At 35.1% G+C, this 18142-nt stretch overlaps 3 protein-coding genes across 4 annotated transcripts; 1 reads left to right on the forward strand and 2 right to left on the reverse strand.

Moving 5' to 3' along the window:
* Positions 1-4085: 4085 nt before the first annotated feature.
* Positions 4086-9800, reverse strand: LOC105834421 (sorting nexin lst-4). The gene is made up of 5 exons (XM_012676888.3): positions 9057-9800; positions 8684-8876; positions 8036-8484; positions 6105-6800; positions 4086-6004 (listed from the first exon to the last, which is right to left on the reverse strand). The coding sequence occupies exons 1-5, from the start codon at positions 9069-9071 to the stop codon at positions 5753-5755; spliced, it is 1605 nt and encodes a 534-aa protein (XP_012532342.1). The 5' UTR covers positions 9072-9800; the 3' UTR covers positions 4086-5752.
* Positions 9801-10324: 524 nt separating this feature from the next.
* LOC105834413 (mitochondrial import inner membrane translocase subunit Tim29) lies at positions 10325-11824 on the forward strand. The gene is made up of 3 exons (XM_012676870.3): positions 10325-10644; positions 10722-10823; positions 11205-11824. The coding sequence occupies exons 1-3, from the start codon at positions 10500-10502 to the stop codon at positions 11612-11614; spliced, it is 657 nt and encodes a 218-aa protein (XP_012532324.1). The 5' UTR covers positions 10325-10499; the 3' UTR covers positions 11615-11824.
* Positions 11825-11937: 113 nt separating this feature from the next.
* LOC105834424 (1,4-alpha-glucan-branching enzyme) lies at positions 11938-17844 on the reverse strand. Of its 2 annotated transcripts, XM_012676893.3 has the most exons (11): positions 17462-17844; positions 17219-17397; positions 16925-17094; positions 15835-16076; positions 15553-15762; positions 14542-14849; positions 14053-14253; positions 13622-13974; positions 13319-13503; positions 12222-12513; positions 11938-12136 (listed from the first exon to the last, which is right to left on the reverse strand). In XM_012676893.3, the coding sequence occupies exons 2-11, from the start codon at positions 17329-17331 to the stop codon at positions 12129-12131; spliced, it is 2082 nt and encodes a 693-aa protein (XP_012532347.1). In that variant the 5' UTR covers positions 17332-17397; positions 17462-17844; the 3' UTR covers positions 11938-12128. The 2 variants fall into 2 exon arrangements, with proteins under 2 accessions (XP_012532347.1, XP_028044927.1); XM_028189126.2 differs by having other exon boundaries at positions 17219-17844.
* Between the last annotated feature and the right edge of the window lie 298 nt (positions 17845-18142).

Genomic DNA, 18142 nt, shown 5'->3' on the forward strand with positions numbered 1-18142 from the left:
TTTTTTAATAACTGAGACATGTCTCCGCTTATGTAAATGCTTACATAGCTGACACTTGTACATACAATGTGCTATTTTACGTCATACGTATCTCGTATGTATACTCCTCTCTTTTAACATATATATAGTGATATTATATTCATACAGGATCCTAAATGAAGGAATCCACTATAGCTTGACACTTAAAAATATAATATATATGTACATTATTCTGCTAATATTAACATATATATATATATTGCACTATTACTTTAATTTCTACAGAACGTAAGGTGTACATAATGCACAAATACGCATCTAAATTCACATAGGCTATCTTGCGTGCCTGATTTTATGACACGAAGAACAATTCTGTAAAGTTACTATCGTAGCGCGATCTTAATTATTTTTATGTAAAGCTATTACGTTATTGTGTTATTTTTATATCTCGATTTGACAATTACTATGACATTTTGACATATTTGTATCAATGACTTATGCATATTTCATATACATATATGTAGTTTGCACAATTATTTTTTTATTAACAAAAATATACGTAAACAAAAAATTGTAATATTAATTTTTTAATATTGAAATGTGCCATTACATTGGAATAATGTACGGCAAAAGCACGCTAGACAGACAATGGAGAATCGAGTTAATTTTTTTTACGTTTGCATCATTTTATGTTAAGTAGGAAGGAAATTGGCTCGATAGTGCAATTTATTTCTAATATCGATTTATATGCAGTGCGAGTTTATTTCGTTTATATATACACTTTATATAATACACACAAAACATATGAGAGATAAAGGAAAATGTTACTTAATGACTCTCTGACTTATTTTGGTCGTGTCTTTATTATTTTCACATAACGTCAGTAGAAATGCAGTAAAAAATGAATTTTTTGCAATGATAATTTTATTAACATTTGTATCAAGGCTAATTAAAAATCGAAGATCTTTTTTGTGCGAAATATATGAACATATAATTCGAGCTTGGACGAAAATTTCGTGCTGTTACATCATTATTGATGTAAATGCACAAAGCTCGTAAAAATCACACCTTAATCAAAACATATATTTTGAATGCGTGTTCCGTTATAAAAATGCGTGCGATTGATTGCTGGAATGAATATCGTAATTAAATTTATTAAATTGGGACACATACAGGTATGTCACAGCACGCAGCTGAATAATTTAAACTGGACATGTTTGATCGCGAAACTGAACTATCCTTTGTAAGACATATCCACGAATAAATTCAGAGACCGACTAGCAATTTCTATATTTTATAGTTAGCTGGGAATAGAACATTTGGAACATGTGGCTCTCGTTTAAAGATCCGAGCATTGAAAGATATAAAAGAAAAAAAAAACAAAAAAAGAACGTTAATTGCACTTTATCGAGCGGACATCTCTATTGTTACAGTGTATTCTCTCTTTCTCTTCGAATTAAGCTATATAATGTAATCTCTTGGCATTATATCATGTTAGGTATCCGTCCGTACAGCGGGCACTTCTCGATGTAAGAGAATATTATATAGAAAATTACAGAGAGAAGAATGTGAACGATATGATAATTACTTTGGGGATGCGTTGGAGAACATCGCTCTATAGTGAATCTCATCCATTCAGAAGATTAAGTAGCGTTTTGACTTTGGAACGTAGTCTTTCCCCTTCCCTCCCTTTTTTTAAAGAGGGAGAACAATCAAAACATTGATTGAAAAAGTCTGAGATTTAGGCAGGTATTCATAGTCGGGTCTTATATTTAAGATCATCCTAAGTACTGTCTTAAGATGTCATCAGCCAATCACAGAGCCGTATTAGCATCTTAAGACATTGCTTGAGACGATCTTGAAATAAGATTCGACTATGAATATCGGCCTTAGAGACCCCTTGTGCTCTCTTTTTACTTTGTATTTCGTGTTCTCGATCGCAGCCCTAAACTCTAATGACGGACACTATATTTCACGGCCGTAGAAACTAACTTTATCTGGTATATGCGATATGAAGCGCATAAACGAATGACGTTTATGATTACTGCTAATTACCGTTAATTATACGCTTCTCCAAGTACCTCGGTACGTTAATTCACCGAACTGTTATTGGTGTCTTTCATTGTGTAAATTGACTTCTGAAGTGCCTTGGATGACATGATGATGGTACATTACCATACGTGCCATTAGTAGAAACTTTCGTAGGTGCTTATCACACAGAAACGTGTTCGAATATTCGTTGCGTTGCGCACGAGATGTTTCTTTGATCGGGGCTTACAGATATTTGAAATGCTCAAGTCGATGTACTTGTTAGAGATTTACATGCAATGTTAGTCTATAATGCATGCAATAGTGTGCATGCAATAGAGTAGAAGGATTGAAAATTATGCATGGGCACGTTGTATGTATTTCTCTCATCGGTAGATCGATATATAATAGAATGTTATTTTACATACTGTGCAGTAGTTGTTTGAATAACCACACCCCTGCGTTGTTTAGATTCCAAAATGCTTCGATAAAGTGCTTCGCGTGTAATCAACATCATGTCATCTAATAAGAGAGATTCGCTAGAAAAATATTCGTTTTACGCTAACAAACGCGCGTTGTGATGGCTCTGCGATCTGAAAATTCTGAAGAAAGGTAGAAAAAAAGAGAAAGATCTAAACGGAGCTTTAGCTTGTATTCAAAGTACCGTGCCACGTGAACAAACACATATCGGCAGGAATACTGTAAATGTGATGTAAAGATAAGCTGATACTAAGTAGCGACGAGAACGAATTGTTAGTGAAATCTCATAAAAAATTTTATATATATATATATATATATATATATATATATATATATATATATACATATATATGTAAAGGCCAATCTCTGACTGCTGTGTGCGTAGAGCGAGAGCGCGAAAAAAGAACGATAAAAGTAGCGTGATGTGCGGGACGATGTCGAGGTCTCTTTTAAATTCCGCGGATTCTTTGACATCTGCGCGTAATATCATTGTTATTGAGACATTTTTCGAACGTTATCTGGAAGGCGAGCGCACCGTACTTGTAACGCGGTGCGTTAACGGCGAGCACGCCCCAATATCTTCCTACTGTACTTTTCCGATTGTACAAGGCTTGCGATTGTTACTAGAAAAATGCAGATACACGGGAATTTATTCTCGGCGAGCATCTTTCGGAGGGCGAATATTGCCGTTTTATTATCGCGAAGAAGTTACGAAGTACGCAGAAAAAAAAACTATACTGTAATATGATAAGCGAGACGATTCTGCGTGCGCCCCGTTGCCACCGCGCATAAAGAGAAAATAATCACAGAATATAATAAAGATAAAATAGTTAAAAATGTGCCAATGTTTACGATGTCCTTTCGGTGATGTTGGATTGCGACAACAGCTTTATATTATCTCTTCGTTATGCTCAATTCGGCGATGTTACACATCTCACTGTTCTATCGGGCTCTGCGACTTGAAAGCTTAACTCTGTAATATAGCTCTGTTCTTTGCATATTGCGGCCTACGTCTGCGAGAGAGTGTATATTTGAGAAAATGCGAGAGATATGCACAGAGAGGGAGAGGGGAGGAAAGGGAAAGAGAGAGAGGAAAGAGTAAATATCCTATTTTAAACCTAAAGTGCTGCTCTTTTGAAAAATTATTTTCCATTACCGATCCTTTCCGGGTGAAAGAAGCTATTTCCTTTCGAGAAGAACGATTGGCCTTACGAAAGATTAACGATTGATATACATGATATTTTGAGAGAGGTAGGAATAATTAAGTGACTACAGCGAAAACGCGGCGCATTAAATATGCGATTTATTTTGATTTGTATCTGACCTCGTTTAATTAGACGATTGTGCGTTGCGCGATCATCATGCGGTTGCACAAAGCAAGGCGCTATTTTTTGTACGCGAGCTGTTGCTTATATAACTTACTTAGAACAAAGAAAGAATGTCGTATGCAATATACACGTGAGGTATTTTAGAAAGACTGTCATTTTCATCACCGATAAATTGGGGGACAGTAGCTACGAGTGGGTCTTGTTCATTTCATATTTCATTTTTATATGACTTGAGCTTTTTATGCATGTATACTTGCCATTGCCGAGCACTTTTTTTCCTTTCGACAATTTCGAGATCTCTGAATTTCTGCTGGCTCTCTTACATTTATACACCGCGTTAATCACAGAATTTAAATTTAAAGAAGATAAGTTCTCGCTAATAAATATTTTATTAATGAAATTGAATTCAATTTAGGAAGGCATGTGGCAAACGATAGGAAATGGTACGAACATTGTTTATATGGTAATTGATTGACAATGTGATAAAAAATAAATGATATTTAATTCTTGACTCAATAGCCATTTATTAGAATTCCTTTCCAAAAGAAGAAACGCGGTTATTTTCTCGCTTATAATATTGTTTATAAAAATTGGTATGTGTGTGGTGTCTATGTTCATACATATAAGCTCTGTTATTTGTACATTTATTTAAATGCGATAACAAGAATGTAGCGTGACTTATTTGTTATTTTTTTCTTTATAACCGTACTTTTTATCAAAAAATGTAGAATTTCGTGTTACAATCACATAAATAATAATACGTTTCGTTAAACGTATATGTAAAATGGCTGCCTTTGGAACATCATATAAAAAACATTACGTGCAGATAATGGGTTTGGAGAGCATGCTTTTGACGCTGTGAGCGTGCTCTATCTTTCTTCGACATTCACTGAACAACAAGAATAGAATGATACTTTTAGCGCTAATAGCGTCTCCCCGAACCCATCAGACAGTTAATGTATCACTCGCTTCTCATTTATATGCGACAAACAATTTAATTCTCTGCTACAGAATAATTTTTGCATTCTGTGGAAGAAAATAATGAATATTAAGTATAATAAACATTAAAAATCTTACAAAGCAGAATTTTAATACATTATATATACTTAGCTGCTCATTAAAAAATTCTGATCTTTACAAATTACAGCTAAAATATTTCGTATAAAAAGTGAGAGTTTTATAATTACTTCTTTGATTTCAATTATTTTATTTAAAAATAATACGTGTGCTATTACAGAATTGTGAGCGATCTCGTGTGCAGTTACCTTTCAACTGCTTCATACGCAATGAATGGACAAAACAATTCAATTTTTAATGTTGCATAACATTCGGATACGAATTTCTAATTACACAGTATTATTATATTCATAATAATAATTTACGTTACAATACACGATATTTTTCTTGATTGAACATTATAATAAAGCCGAGTCATGTAAAATTCAAATTTGTACAACACGTGATAATTTAACGGCAGTACGATATCACGCTCCTTTGAGAATCTATCGTGAGAAATTATTTAGATAAAATCCAAATATTGCGATAGACGATTTAATTTCGGAGATGTAGTAAATTGATATGATATTAAAATTAATATCAATGTAAAATATATAATTACAATTTCTTATAATATATCCAATGATAATTGCGTGATTTACATCAATTCCAAACGTATACCAAATCTCAACATGATCACCTCACTTTATCACTTCACAATTATTTGACAGCCACAGACAGCCATTTTTGATATCAATGCTGTCTAATTTTATAATTATTCAACTCCGACTTTGCTGACCCAAGCAAAACGGTATCTAATGTATGTACATATTTCATGCAAAATTGTATGCATTTTGTCGAGACATCTTTCTGTTAGCATCGGCGTCGGCTTTAAAGCGACCGGATTATGTTACTTAGGCAGATCGTGGCAATTACGAGTATCATTCGTTGAACGTATTTAACGCTTCCCGCAGTTTATCGACTATCTTTTGGTAGAAGGCAATCTGTTCCGTGAGATGCGTCCTTACGGCCTTGTGTATGTGTACCTCCCGTTCCGTTTGAAAATGGGTTTCCTCGGCGATCAGGGCGCGAGCTATCAAGTCGGTCCGATGGGAGAGGTCACGTAATTGCTGTGGCTCCATTTTGTGCTCGCTGACCATTCGCTCACAGTCTCTTCGTTTTTGCATGGCGCTCTGTAGAAAAACAAGACACGATGCGTTGAAAATTAATCTGTCGAGATAAAAACAAACGGCAGTTAATATGCATGCCGTGCGACAACATGACCAAATATACCTTGTGAATACTAGTGACGTCGGGGAAACTGCTAATAATACCGCGATAAATATGGAATTTGTCAGATAATGGCTCCCAATCGAACTTCGGCTGTTCCTCGTACAGTTTGCCGATGTCGTTGTAAGCGTCGCCGGTAGCTTTCAGCGCGCGCGTCAGCCTACCGCGACCGTTATCGTCCGCCTCCAGCGCGTGGCTGAGCGATGTGAACGACTGACTGATCTTCTGAAACTCCCTCTTGTACAACACCTGATTCTTCTTCGCCTGATCGACCGCCATGGCCATAAAGTTCTTCACCACCGGATCGAGACCGCTGATAAATCTACCGAAGGCATCCGTCTGAATCTCCATCTTGATGACATCCAGTGGCGTGTCCGGACACTGAATAGCATTGAAGTAATTCACCCCTAGCAACTCGTCCTTTTCTGCCTGCCGTTTACCCGCCTTCCATCGCTTCTCATCCGTGCAGGTGATAAAGTGCTGCCAAACACGACTGCGCGACAGCACAGGATGTCGACAAACGTAGTCGACAAACTCCTGTAGCTGCGTACGTCGGTGCTCGATAAATGCGTCCTCGTAGCGCCCAGATATCTGCTTATCGGGCAAAGGCGGAATCGGGATGAAGCAGTACTTTTCTTCTAAGCGTTCATGTAGCCAATCGAAGTGTTTGTATCTCCTCGAGACTTGTATATTATTGAACTGTAATATAGATATTAATATTAGAGACAGAGTATTCAAATAACAGATTAAAGGAAGATCAGGGTTTACTAAAATTTCGTTAAAAAATTTTTCTGAGAATTTTTACTTTTTCAGAATTTTTGCTTTTTCAAAATTTCCAAATAAGATTAAAGAGTTTTTAATGCAGCTTAAAAAAAAATTATTACAATAATATTTGACTGAAAATATTAAATATAAAGATAAAGATGGGATTGCCTATATTGATCTACAGTAGGTCTTGATGTTAAATAATAATTTTTTTGTGCATTTAATATGAGTTGAAGATAATAAATTCACAGAAAAATTATTCAGTACTAAGATTCGCTACAGACTAATATAGGCATTCTCATCTGTATGTTTATCATATTTTAATGTTTCTTCATCATATAAATGCAAAGAAAAACTAATCGATTGTTTAATTTTGATTATTAAATTTAAAAAGTAGATAAACAATGTAAACTAAATGGTATCTGTCCACAATAAATGGATATAATGTAATAGAAGTACAAAATTCGAAAAACGATCAAATACACAATACAAATTTAAAATGATGTACTAACTTCTATTGTTACAGAATTTTTATCAATAAAAACTCACGAGTTACAGTAAAACGTACGTAAATGTACATGAACGTACATTTAATGCTAATTAATTAAAGATAGTTTGGATCATCAAGAAAAAATGACAATTTAATAAAAAAGAAATGGATTTTAAATTTAAAAGATTAAAAAATTTTCAGAGTATTAATAAAATCTTATGAAAGTCAAATTAATTTTAAGGGTAAAAAAATTCTAGGTTTTTCCCGTTTTTCTCACAAGGGAACATAATATTCAAAAATACAAAAATTTTTAAAATTAAGATACAGAGATATTGTAAAAAAATGAGTGATTTTTCAAAAATATTAAATTTTTAAAAAATTTAAAAACATCTTCCTAGAGCTTGCTATTAAAATTGTGAAACTTTTGTTTAAAATGATTATTCATATCTCTAACAGTTTAAATAATATTCGCTTATAAATATATATAAATATACCATTTTTTCAAAAGGCCTGTTTTTACTCCTAAAACTAATTTCAAGTATCAACGAAAAATTGTTTCGTTGTTAGATGATTAGTTTAATTTATAATTCTGCAAAGTTTCAAAATTTTCTTTCATTTTTGTATTGTTAAATGTTCCTTGTTAACAATGAACATCCAAAAAATGCAGTCTACTTTTTACCGTAGGAGTTAGCTGGTAAACAATAAAACTTTTGAGACCCTTCAGTTTAGACTCTTTCTTGGGCGACGTAACGACGCAATTGTAGGATTCCCCAGTCGGCAGCCACGTGCACCGACCGCCCTCTCCCTCCTCTATAAAGATTTTCTCGCTGTCAGGCACAGTTACCATTCTGACCCCCAGCAGAAAGCTATCCTCTCCCGACTTGATTAATGTGGAAAACTTATTGTTTTTCTTTGGTACGTTGGGTATAGGTTTTTCCGGTATCACAGAATGAATAGTATGCATCGACACTTGATCGCCATAGTCGTTGTTTTGCTGTAGCGATATAGTCTGTGGCTGTTGCTGTTGCGTGGGTGGAACATAAGCTTGCGTCTGTCCAACTTCGGAATCGTCGTCCCAGTCGTCGTCCCAATAATCTCCCGAGCTTTGTTGGGAAGACGTCATGGTATCTACACATACATACAGACATATATAGAGCGCAATCCAATCAGATTGGTATCAGACATTACGTAATTTCCTAAAAGCAAATAGCTTATCTTTTATCAGACGATCGCATTGTATTAACATACGGCCAAAGTAGATAACGCATCACAATATCACTCAATAACGTGTACTTATGTTCCTCTAATATAAAATGACCACACGTACTGGAGGAGGGCGCAGCTTGCTCGTCGACCACTTGGACGTACGCTGCCGGGAACAATCCCGACTGCCCGCTCTGATTAAATCCCTCGCACCAGCCATCTCCCACGTTGTCCCGTATGACAGTCAGGAGCTCGCCGGCGGTGATTGACAGCTCGGCTGTCCCCGCCTCGCCTGTGAAGTCGTACAGTGCTCTCACCTACCAAGAGAAGAGAAGAGGAAGCGTGAGAAAGGGATGTGAGCGAGCGCAAGACGCGCGCGCGAAGACAAAGAATCGTCTCGCACGCTCGAGAATAACAGAATGAGTCATAGTCGAGTTGACTAAACTCATGGCACAACGTGGCTCTCTCTTTCTCTCTTTTTCCTTCTCGCGTAGTACCTGGTGATTCTCCATCGTCCGCGATTCCGCTGTCGCTGTCCTAGAGAATTCACACGTTTCCGCTGTCCGAGAGGCTGCGCCCGGTCACATACTCCTACTACTCCGCATCACCCGGAGCCGTCACGAGCCGCCTGACATTTGCGCGCCGCGAGCGACGAGCTGACGGCTAGTACTAGATGACTGTATTCCGCCTGACTGCCACCAACGAGAGCGCGACAGCCTCTCAATTGCACCTCCTACATTCCCTTACTCCACGTCCCCCACAATTTTATATCTTTCCGTTTCCTCTCGCCGAAGCGCAGATGTATCCGCGGTCGATTCGTCGAATTACTTCTCTCCGAGCGGTTTCCTCTCTCGTTTCTTCGGAGCGCGAGGGGACGATCGGAGGAAGGGACGAAGTATACTACTTCATCGTTCATCCCCCGGGCTCCGAGCAGCAGACGTTCCGTCCGTCTCGGGTGCAGAAAGGTGTAGAAGGAGGAGGAGCAGTCGAGGGAAAACAAATTGGCCGTTCACGCGCTCACGTATCCCGTCGACGATATGAGTGGGACCGATCGCGTCCCGGATGCGAATAACAGATGACCGAGCATGACAACGACAACGGGATCGACAGCGCTATCGACTGCAGACAAGACTACTGCGTGTGTCGCGCGTGAGAAAAGGTTAGAGAACTCAAGAACCGATACCACCGATACTGCGGATCCGCCTGCTTGGAGCGCGAAATTTTTCGAAACTTTTGACCGAGATTGTACGGCGATTGCACAGCTGCGCTGTGGGGGCAAAAGATAACAGATGTCGTTCGCGCGATAGGAATGCTAGGTCGGAATTCATAGTCGAATCTTATTCAAGTTCCAGCTTAAGCACGATCTTGAGACGCCAATGCTGTTATTTCATTGGTTAAGTAAGTCTCAAGTCGGCTCGAAGCTAGACAATGCTTGAGCTTAAGATCGGTCTATTAAGAGCGGAATCCCGTCCTTATTATAGGGACTCTAAGGCCCGGTTCCACAATTCACGGTTAAATTAACTGGCCGATTATTCCATTGGAATTAACCAATCGTATTTGTTAATTTTGCTTAACGACAAATACAATTGGTCAATTCCAATGGAATAATCGGCCAGTTAATTTAACCGTGAGTTGTGGAACCGGGCCTAAGGAAAGCCAGTCTCTCCCCTTTAGGGTCTCTATAGAAAACTCGTAATCCCCTAGAAACCTCCCGTGAGGTGAAGCAGCTTGAAAAAATTCTCTAGCCAATGCTGGACTCCCCCCTCCCCTCAAATTTATTACTCCGAGTACGACGAGGTTCTGCCAGACGGCGCACATGATTTCGGGGCTTGCGGTTATGTTTCCAGCGTGACATAACCTATCGCGAATGTTGTGCTGCGACTGGCTATAAAATTCGTATAATGACTTTGATGTGACTGAATTGTCAGCGGAGATTTGATATGAGTGTTCAGCAAATGTTTCAGTATCCCCATAAGTTCAGAACAGCCTTCAGGCTGTTACGTTGTAAGTTCAATGCGATCGGCGTTAAAATTAGAAATTATGAAATGCCGGAGAGGATCAAGGGCACGATTCTCGAGCGCTGGGGTAAATAATAAGTACAATTGAATTATTGTTATTTGTGTATCGTTCGAATGTGTGCAACTGTTTTGTCGTTTTTGCAGCGAAATATTGGCACGGTTTGTACATAGATTACAAAGACGTCGCGTTTGACGTGGCCAAAGATTGTAGGGAGCGTCCTGTGCGCGCCGCAATGTACATTACACGTGCGTATAGTTTTCTTCAAATTACGTCACTTTTAAAATGTGTGACACATGTGTAATTATATCCTAGAACTCGAAGTAATGCGTCACTTGTAACACTGTTAATTTTCTTTTAAAAAATGATTATTACATTTTTCTATTTGTAACAATGTCATTTTTTACGGTAATATAGTAACACATTTTATCTATCGTTACTTTTATTAAATAGTGACATAGACAATTGGATACCAGAAATCTAAAAACTTAGTTTTATAAAAATATGATGAAAAAAATAACTTTCTAATTAATAATAATGGTAACCCATTATATTTTTATAATGTAACTTTGTCAATTCTACAATCTATGATAAATGTTAAATTTGTATGAGAATTATTTGTACTATAGTTCTAGGAGGCTGCTTCTATGCTGGTCAACGTAATCCAGATGAGACCATGTTTAGGGCACAACTAGTGCAAAATAGTCTAAAATTAATACAAGTTGGAGAACCCATACGTAATCCTATCTCTGTGCAGCACATAAACTGGTTGCAACAATGCTGCAATGAAGGACTAATCAGGAGACTAAATTTGGGCATTGTATCTCTAATTTGGTTAGATAATTATGATAAAGATTGTTTTTTGTATAAGACTGTCTGTCCTTACTTAAAGCCACGATATATGACTTTCTATGAAAGAATAGTGGACATAGGTTTCTTAGAAAAATGGTGGATACTAGAAAAGAAAATGAAAGACTATGATGTAAATGAAGCAGAATTTAGTGCTGCAAATAATGCAAGCATCGTTTCAGCGACATAAATTTTAGGAAAGAATCCTCTTGTATAATTTTTGTAAAAAATATATAAATGTAAATTCAAGAAAAACGAATATATGTATTCATAAATTCATATATATAGTAACACATATAAAATATAAAGATCTGTTTGTTTAAAATACTTGTAAATACATGTATATATGTAGGCGCAATTATATATATATTACAATTGAATAAATCAAAAGATCATAATAAATCAACTTTTCCTTTTCTGTCTACAAAATATATTAACTTGGTTACATATACCAATAACGTTCAAAGAAACAAGTTAAATGTAAATCAGGATTTACTGTAATTGTTTCATATCTAGAGTTATATTCACAAATTTATTTTTCAGAATATACGATGTTTATATGCAAATTTCTTAAGTATAAACATATGTATATTTTATCAAATTAATTCTATAAAAATATGATCTCTGCATTTATTTGTACTACTAGATTATTAGATAAATGTGATTTATCATTATGCGATTTTCACAGTCTTCAGTCACAACAGTTAGCAGTCTGAAATGTATAATTAGTTTTATTAATATTTGTTTTAATATAATTACAACGTGTAATATTAATATGAAATGTTGTTATACATTACCAATTTGTGCGTAAACTAATGCTGTACGGCGCGGAATGTAGACCATCATTTTGTTTTGATATGCAGAAAACGATTCTGGTTGCGTAAAATGCTTTACACTCGTGTCTACGCGACGTTCTCCCCCAAATTGTTCATCATCGCTGCACAAAACGACTTTGTATGTTCCTGGATTTTTTATACCGATTGGATAATCAGCGAACGACTTGACTGGATGAAAGTTAAAGACGAACACGAGATCAGCACGATCGAATACGATCACTTTATCGTCTTCGTGTTTCCAGCTTACATAGCCCTATAAATAAAAAAAATGTCATTTTTTAAATCATTCTTTACATCCTTTCTAGTTAAAAAAAAATCTGTAAGAAATGATAGAAACAGATTTAAACTATTGAAATTGTGTATATGTGTGTGTGTGTGTGTGTGTGTGTGTGTGTGTGTGCGCGAGCGCGCGCGCGCGCGTGCGTGCGTGCATGCGTGTAATAATTTTATAGTAGTTATCGTTTCTATCGGACAAACGTTTGAGTTATTACAGAGAAGTTATCTATTTTAATCGTTTTTAATGATATTTTGTTTAAATAATTTATTACTAATCTAAACATGTGCGTTCTTCTATTCAAATTTCGAATTTGTTATCTAATCCAATTTGAAAATTATAATTTAAAATAGTAGATAATTCATATATATGAAAAAAATATTAAAATTATTCATATATAAAAAGCTCTAATATTAAAATATTACATAATACGTTATATATAAGATAAAAACATGATAGGGTAATTAATTTTGACAAGACAGTCAAATAGACATTAATTAAAGAAATTATTAATAAATTATGTACTAAATAACATAAAAAGATAACATCTGATATTTATGAATCAAAAACACTATATAATTATAGATTTTTTTTCTAATTCTATCAGATTTTTTAAGCAATCCTTAATTCTTTATTGTTGTATTAAAATCGTTCTTTGATGATAAGATAATGCTGAGCTTGAATCATCATTAATGCCAATGTTTTGTGAATATTGGAGAATATTGATGATAATTTTTGAAAATTAATCAACTCGACACTTTTTGATATCTATAAAGCTACTTACAGGATTGGCATGCAACCATCCATACTTCTCTTCAAGCATATTCACAGCACGATCCCAATTATTCATGTATTTATATTTCAGCAATTCGTCATCTACTAAATTCCACTGACGTCTGGCATAATGATAGCTGTCTGAGTTTCCAATCCTTGGAAAGTCCAGCCATTCGGGATGGCCAAACTCATTGCCTATAAGACATTTTCATAGAGTATTCTTTATTACTGCTCATATTTTTTCTCATAAATTGGTGTACAACTTGAAGTATAATTTTTCAGTAAAAGTTCGATTCAATTATCTGCTATTTACCAATAAAGTTTAGATAAGCCTCGCCACCTAGAGCATGCGTGATCAGTGTGATTAGATTGTGGAGGGCAATGCCACGAGAGATGATATCGCTGTGTGAACTCATTGTGCTCATGTGTGTATACATTTCCTTGTCCATGAGCCAGAATGCAATCGTCTTGTCGCCCACGAGAGCCTGATCGTGAGATTCAGAATAGGCGACCGCTTTTTCCATCCATCTTCGATTGGAAAGTGTCCAGCAAATGTCGCCCATATTCCATTCATCGTCTTTGACTTCTTTCAACAATTTAATCCATTTGTCAGGAATGGCCATAGCTAATCGGTAGTCAAATCCCATACCACCTTCGGTGACCGGTCTGAATTATTTTATAAAATATTTAAATTAATATTTTTATCTTTGAGATTTTTTACAAAAGTTGACATAAGTCTCGTACCTACAAACGCCTGGCATTCCACTAACATCTTCAGCTATTGTAACAATTTCAGGATATATTTCATGCAGCATGTGATTAGCGAGCATTAAGTACACTATGCCCTCTACATCGATATTCAAACCATAATATTCATCATAATGACCACTGAAACCTTGTCCCAAGCCTCTCGAATGATACAACATTGATGTGACTCCATCAAACCTACCGGATTATTATAATTTCAATAAGAATTATATATTAAACATAATTTCAATAAGAATTATATATCAAACATAAAGATAGGACAGTCTATCTTTATTGGATCTTGGTGTTTAATAATAATTTTGTATAAATTTTTAGAGCGACTGTAAACCAAAAGGCTTTTTCACATATTTAACTTTTTCATCAATCCTAATTTTATTTATTATTGTTGCAAATAACATTTGTTATATTATGTATAAAAGTCACAAGCTTTTATACAATTAAATCTCTTTATACAATTAAAATTACCTAAATCCATCAAAACCATATTCCTCGATATACCAACGTAGATTGGAGAGTAGGAACCGAAGTACCTCGTATTCCGCGTAATTAAACAGCCTGCTGTCCCACAGCGTGTGCTCGCCACGAGCTCCACTATGGAAGAAGCATGCATCCGTACCATCAAACATATTCAGCCCGTCCAAGGTATTTTTGGAAGCGTGCGAATGTACAACATCCAGCAAAACGTAAAGACCATGTTGATGCGCTACATCGACTAGCTCTTTCAATTCCTCTGGATTTCCATAGCGAGAGGAAACCGCATAGAAGGAAGTTACCTTTAATTTTAACAAGAGACATAGAATCACATGTATTGACATTTATATGTATAATTAACAGGATCAAATTTTATAAAAGAATTCCCCAAGAATTGATTTTCCCAAGAATTTTACTCAAAATTGTAGGTAAAATTAGAAAGAACTTTTAAATACAGGTTTTAATAGATTTAATAAGTTTAAAAATTTATTGTTTTTTAAATGTTTTTTTGCAATCATACAAAGAAGTCACTCGAGTTTTGAATATTGAAGTACTAAAAAGGAATCATATAAACTAATTGCATATAACAATTTATTCATAATACAGCTCACTAAAAATACAAGAACACGAAACGTAATTAAACATACAACGCCAATTTAGAACAATGTAATGTCTTTTCACTGATTAAAAAATCTTGTCACCGATTTTTTAAAATAAAAATTCATGAATCACACAAGATGTATGTATGTAAATGTACATGGATGGGTATGCCATATTTATTGCTAATCAATTGTCAACATTTATATTAAAAATGATAAAAAACAATAATTTGTCAAAAAAATATAAAATTTAAATACAAAATACCAAAAATTTCTCTATTTCAATAAAATTCCATAAAAATTTATGAATTTTCAAAGATAAATTCCAGGCTTTCCCAGTTTTTCCTAGTAGTATAACCCAGTAAAATGTAATTGTTTTATAATGCAATGTATGTAGAAGTACAACCTGATATCCAAAACTAGCATAGTAAGCGTGTTCCATGATTGCCATTATTTGTATGGCATTGTATCCTTGCTTTACAATCCGTGGTATCACATCTCTGGCAAATTCCAAGTAAGTGCCAACACGACATTCTTGAGTAGCAATTCCAACGTGACATTCATAAATTCTGAAACTATTCGGTTTCTTCGGTTTAGGATGTTTGAACTTGTACGTCTAAAAAAAAGCATCATAAGTCTCTGTGTCACATATCAAAACTATTTCTAGTGGTAATAATTGATCTGATACATTTTCTGGATGCCATATACGTTGTTTGTAAGTAGTGCCTTCAGATTTATCTGGTTTCTGCGTCACATAAGTTGCCCAAGGACTTAGTCTTTCAAGTAGTTCATTATTCTGATTTTTGATAATAAGCTTCACTTCGGAATTGTGTTTCAAAGGGCAACTGCCATCTGCATTTGGAGGTAGCTGCAACTCCCATTTACCATATTCTAATTTCTTGTATGGCACAGCAGTTTTTTGCCAATTATCTACATAAAAAACAATTAAATTATATTAATTACAGATAATCCCAATGTATTAATTATATTAATCTCTTAAGTAGGTGGGTGGGATGATCACATCCTCAAGCATTTCTTTTTAAATATTTTATACTTTCAGGTTGACTATAATTTTGTTTTCTATTACAAAAATAATTTAAAATAATTTATTTTTATTTTACTTTTTAAGTCACTATTTAATTCTTTTATTTAACATTTTATATATATTATAACAAAACATTTTGTACAAATTATATTTTAAGATATTACTTTGTATCACAGCATTTGTATTCATTATTTATTTAATAATAAATGATTCTGAAAAATAAAAAAAATATGCTTTATTAAAAATATTAAAAAAGATAAATAGTATTATTCAGAAGAATCACAAAGTTTGTTATTTTTATTTTCACGCAAAAGTAAAACTAAATAAATTTAAGCTAATGGCACATGATACTTGTTTTTATGCTGGATTGCTTGCTGGTTGGAAATACTCTGTTCTCATTGGTGCATTTCTGAAGATAAAAATGCCCCAATCAGTACAGAATATTTCCATCCATTAAATAAGTATCGTGTGCCACTGGCATTAATTATAACATATATGTACTAATAAAAAATACAACTATAACATTTTGTTGAGATTTTAAGAACATCTCATCTACTTACATAACTTTAGACCACCCATCTACTTAAGGATTAAACCATTATAAATAAAAGTAAATAATGAAAAAGATTGAAACATTATAGTTCAACAAATGGTTCAAACAATTAAATTGTACTTATGTAAAGTTTATATAAAATATATGATATTAATTTAGTTGTAAGATAACAGTACGTACTGAATTCTCCAGTCAGAAATACCTCCTGTGCACCAGGTGCCCATTCCTTTGCAACAACACTATTGTCATCCTTGATATGAATACCAAAGCTCTCATACGCAGTAGTAAATTGCCTGAGGTCTCCGTCCCCCTCCTCTATCTTCTCGCCGTAATCCAAAAACAGAGCATATCTGGAAAACGAGGTAACGTAACCAGAACACTCTCAACGAGTTATTGTTAGAAACAACACGAAGTTGCACGGATCACAGACATTATGTGTATATATGTATAAAATCGCTATAAATAAGAGAATACCTTCGCCGAATATCATTTTCATACGGTTTCAGATACGGATCCCTCTCGAGGAGAGCTTTTATCTCCGGTACCTCGACTTGCGAGGGATCCATGCTGGACCACTTGCCGCCCATGTTGTTCTATCACGACACTACGAGCGATTAACGAAATCGGCGGCGTGGCCGCGCGGCATGGACCGGCTAAAATTTGAATGTCACGTCAATGTCACGACTCCCTCTCCGCTTGACAGTTAGTGGACCGTACCTTCGTCGAAGGCGGGACGGTTCCTCGGTCTCCGCATAGCAGACGGCCGGAAACCCGCGAGACAGGAGGAAGAAAAAGAAAATATGCCACGCGGCCGTGAAGTTTACGTAATTACGGATGTCGCGAGATCTTTGATACTATTATCTGCGTAGCCCACTTCTCCGATTTGCCCCCCTCCTCCCCCCCCCGACCTGACCTTTGATACCGCCATGTTTATTTCCGCCACGCGGAGCCTCAGGGCCGACGCACAGTAGCATGGAATGCAAAGGCTAGTGCTGAACAAAACAATTTTTAAAAAATAATAATAAAGTGATAACAGGAATTTTTGTATTTTGATATAGTTGATTTCGAATTCAGATGCAGAAAATAAGCTTCTGTTCAGACTTAAATTAATAGGCTCATTAAATTAATTAGATTTTATTATATATATAAAACATAATAAATATATATAAACAATGTCCATATATGTTCATACCAGTTTCTTTTCTTTTGTAAAATTTTTGTTTGGTGGAAAAAAATAATAGTCATACTGAAAAGACAAAACCTATTTAAAACATAATTTTCGGATTGCTTTTTTTACAAAAAGCTAAGTATAAAAAATATCTATAAAAAATCATATGTATTCTACGAATAAAAAATATATATGATTATATATATGAGCCATTTTTTTCATTTCTTCAA

The sequence above is a fragment of the Monomorium pharaonis genome, chromosome 4 (assembly GCF_013373865.1).
Source record: "Monomorium pharaonis isolate MP-MQ-018 chromosome 4, ASM1337386v2, whole genome shotgun sequence".
NCBI lineage: Eukaryota > Metazoa > Arthropoda > Insecta > Hymenoptera > Formicidae > Monomorium > Monomorium pharaonis.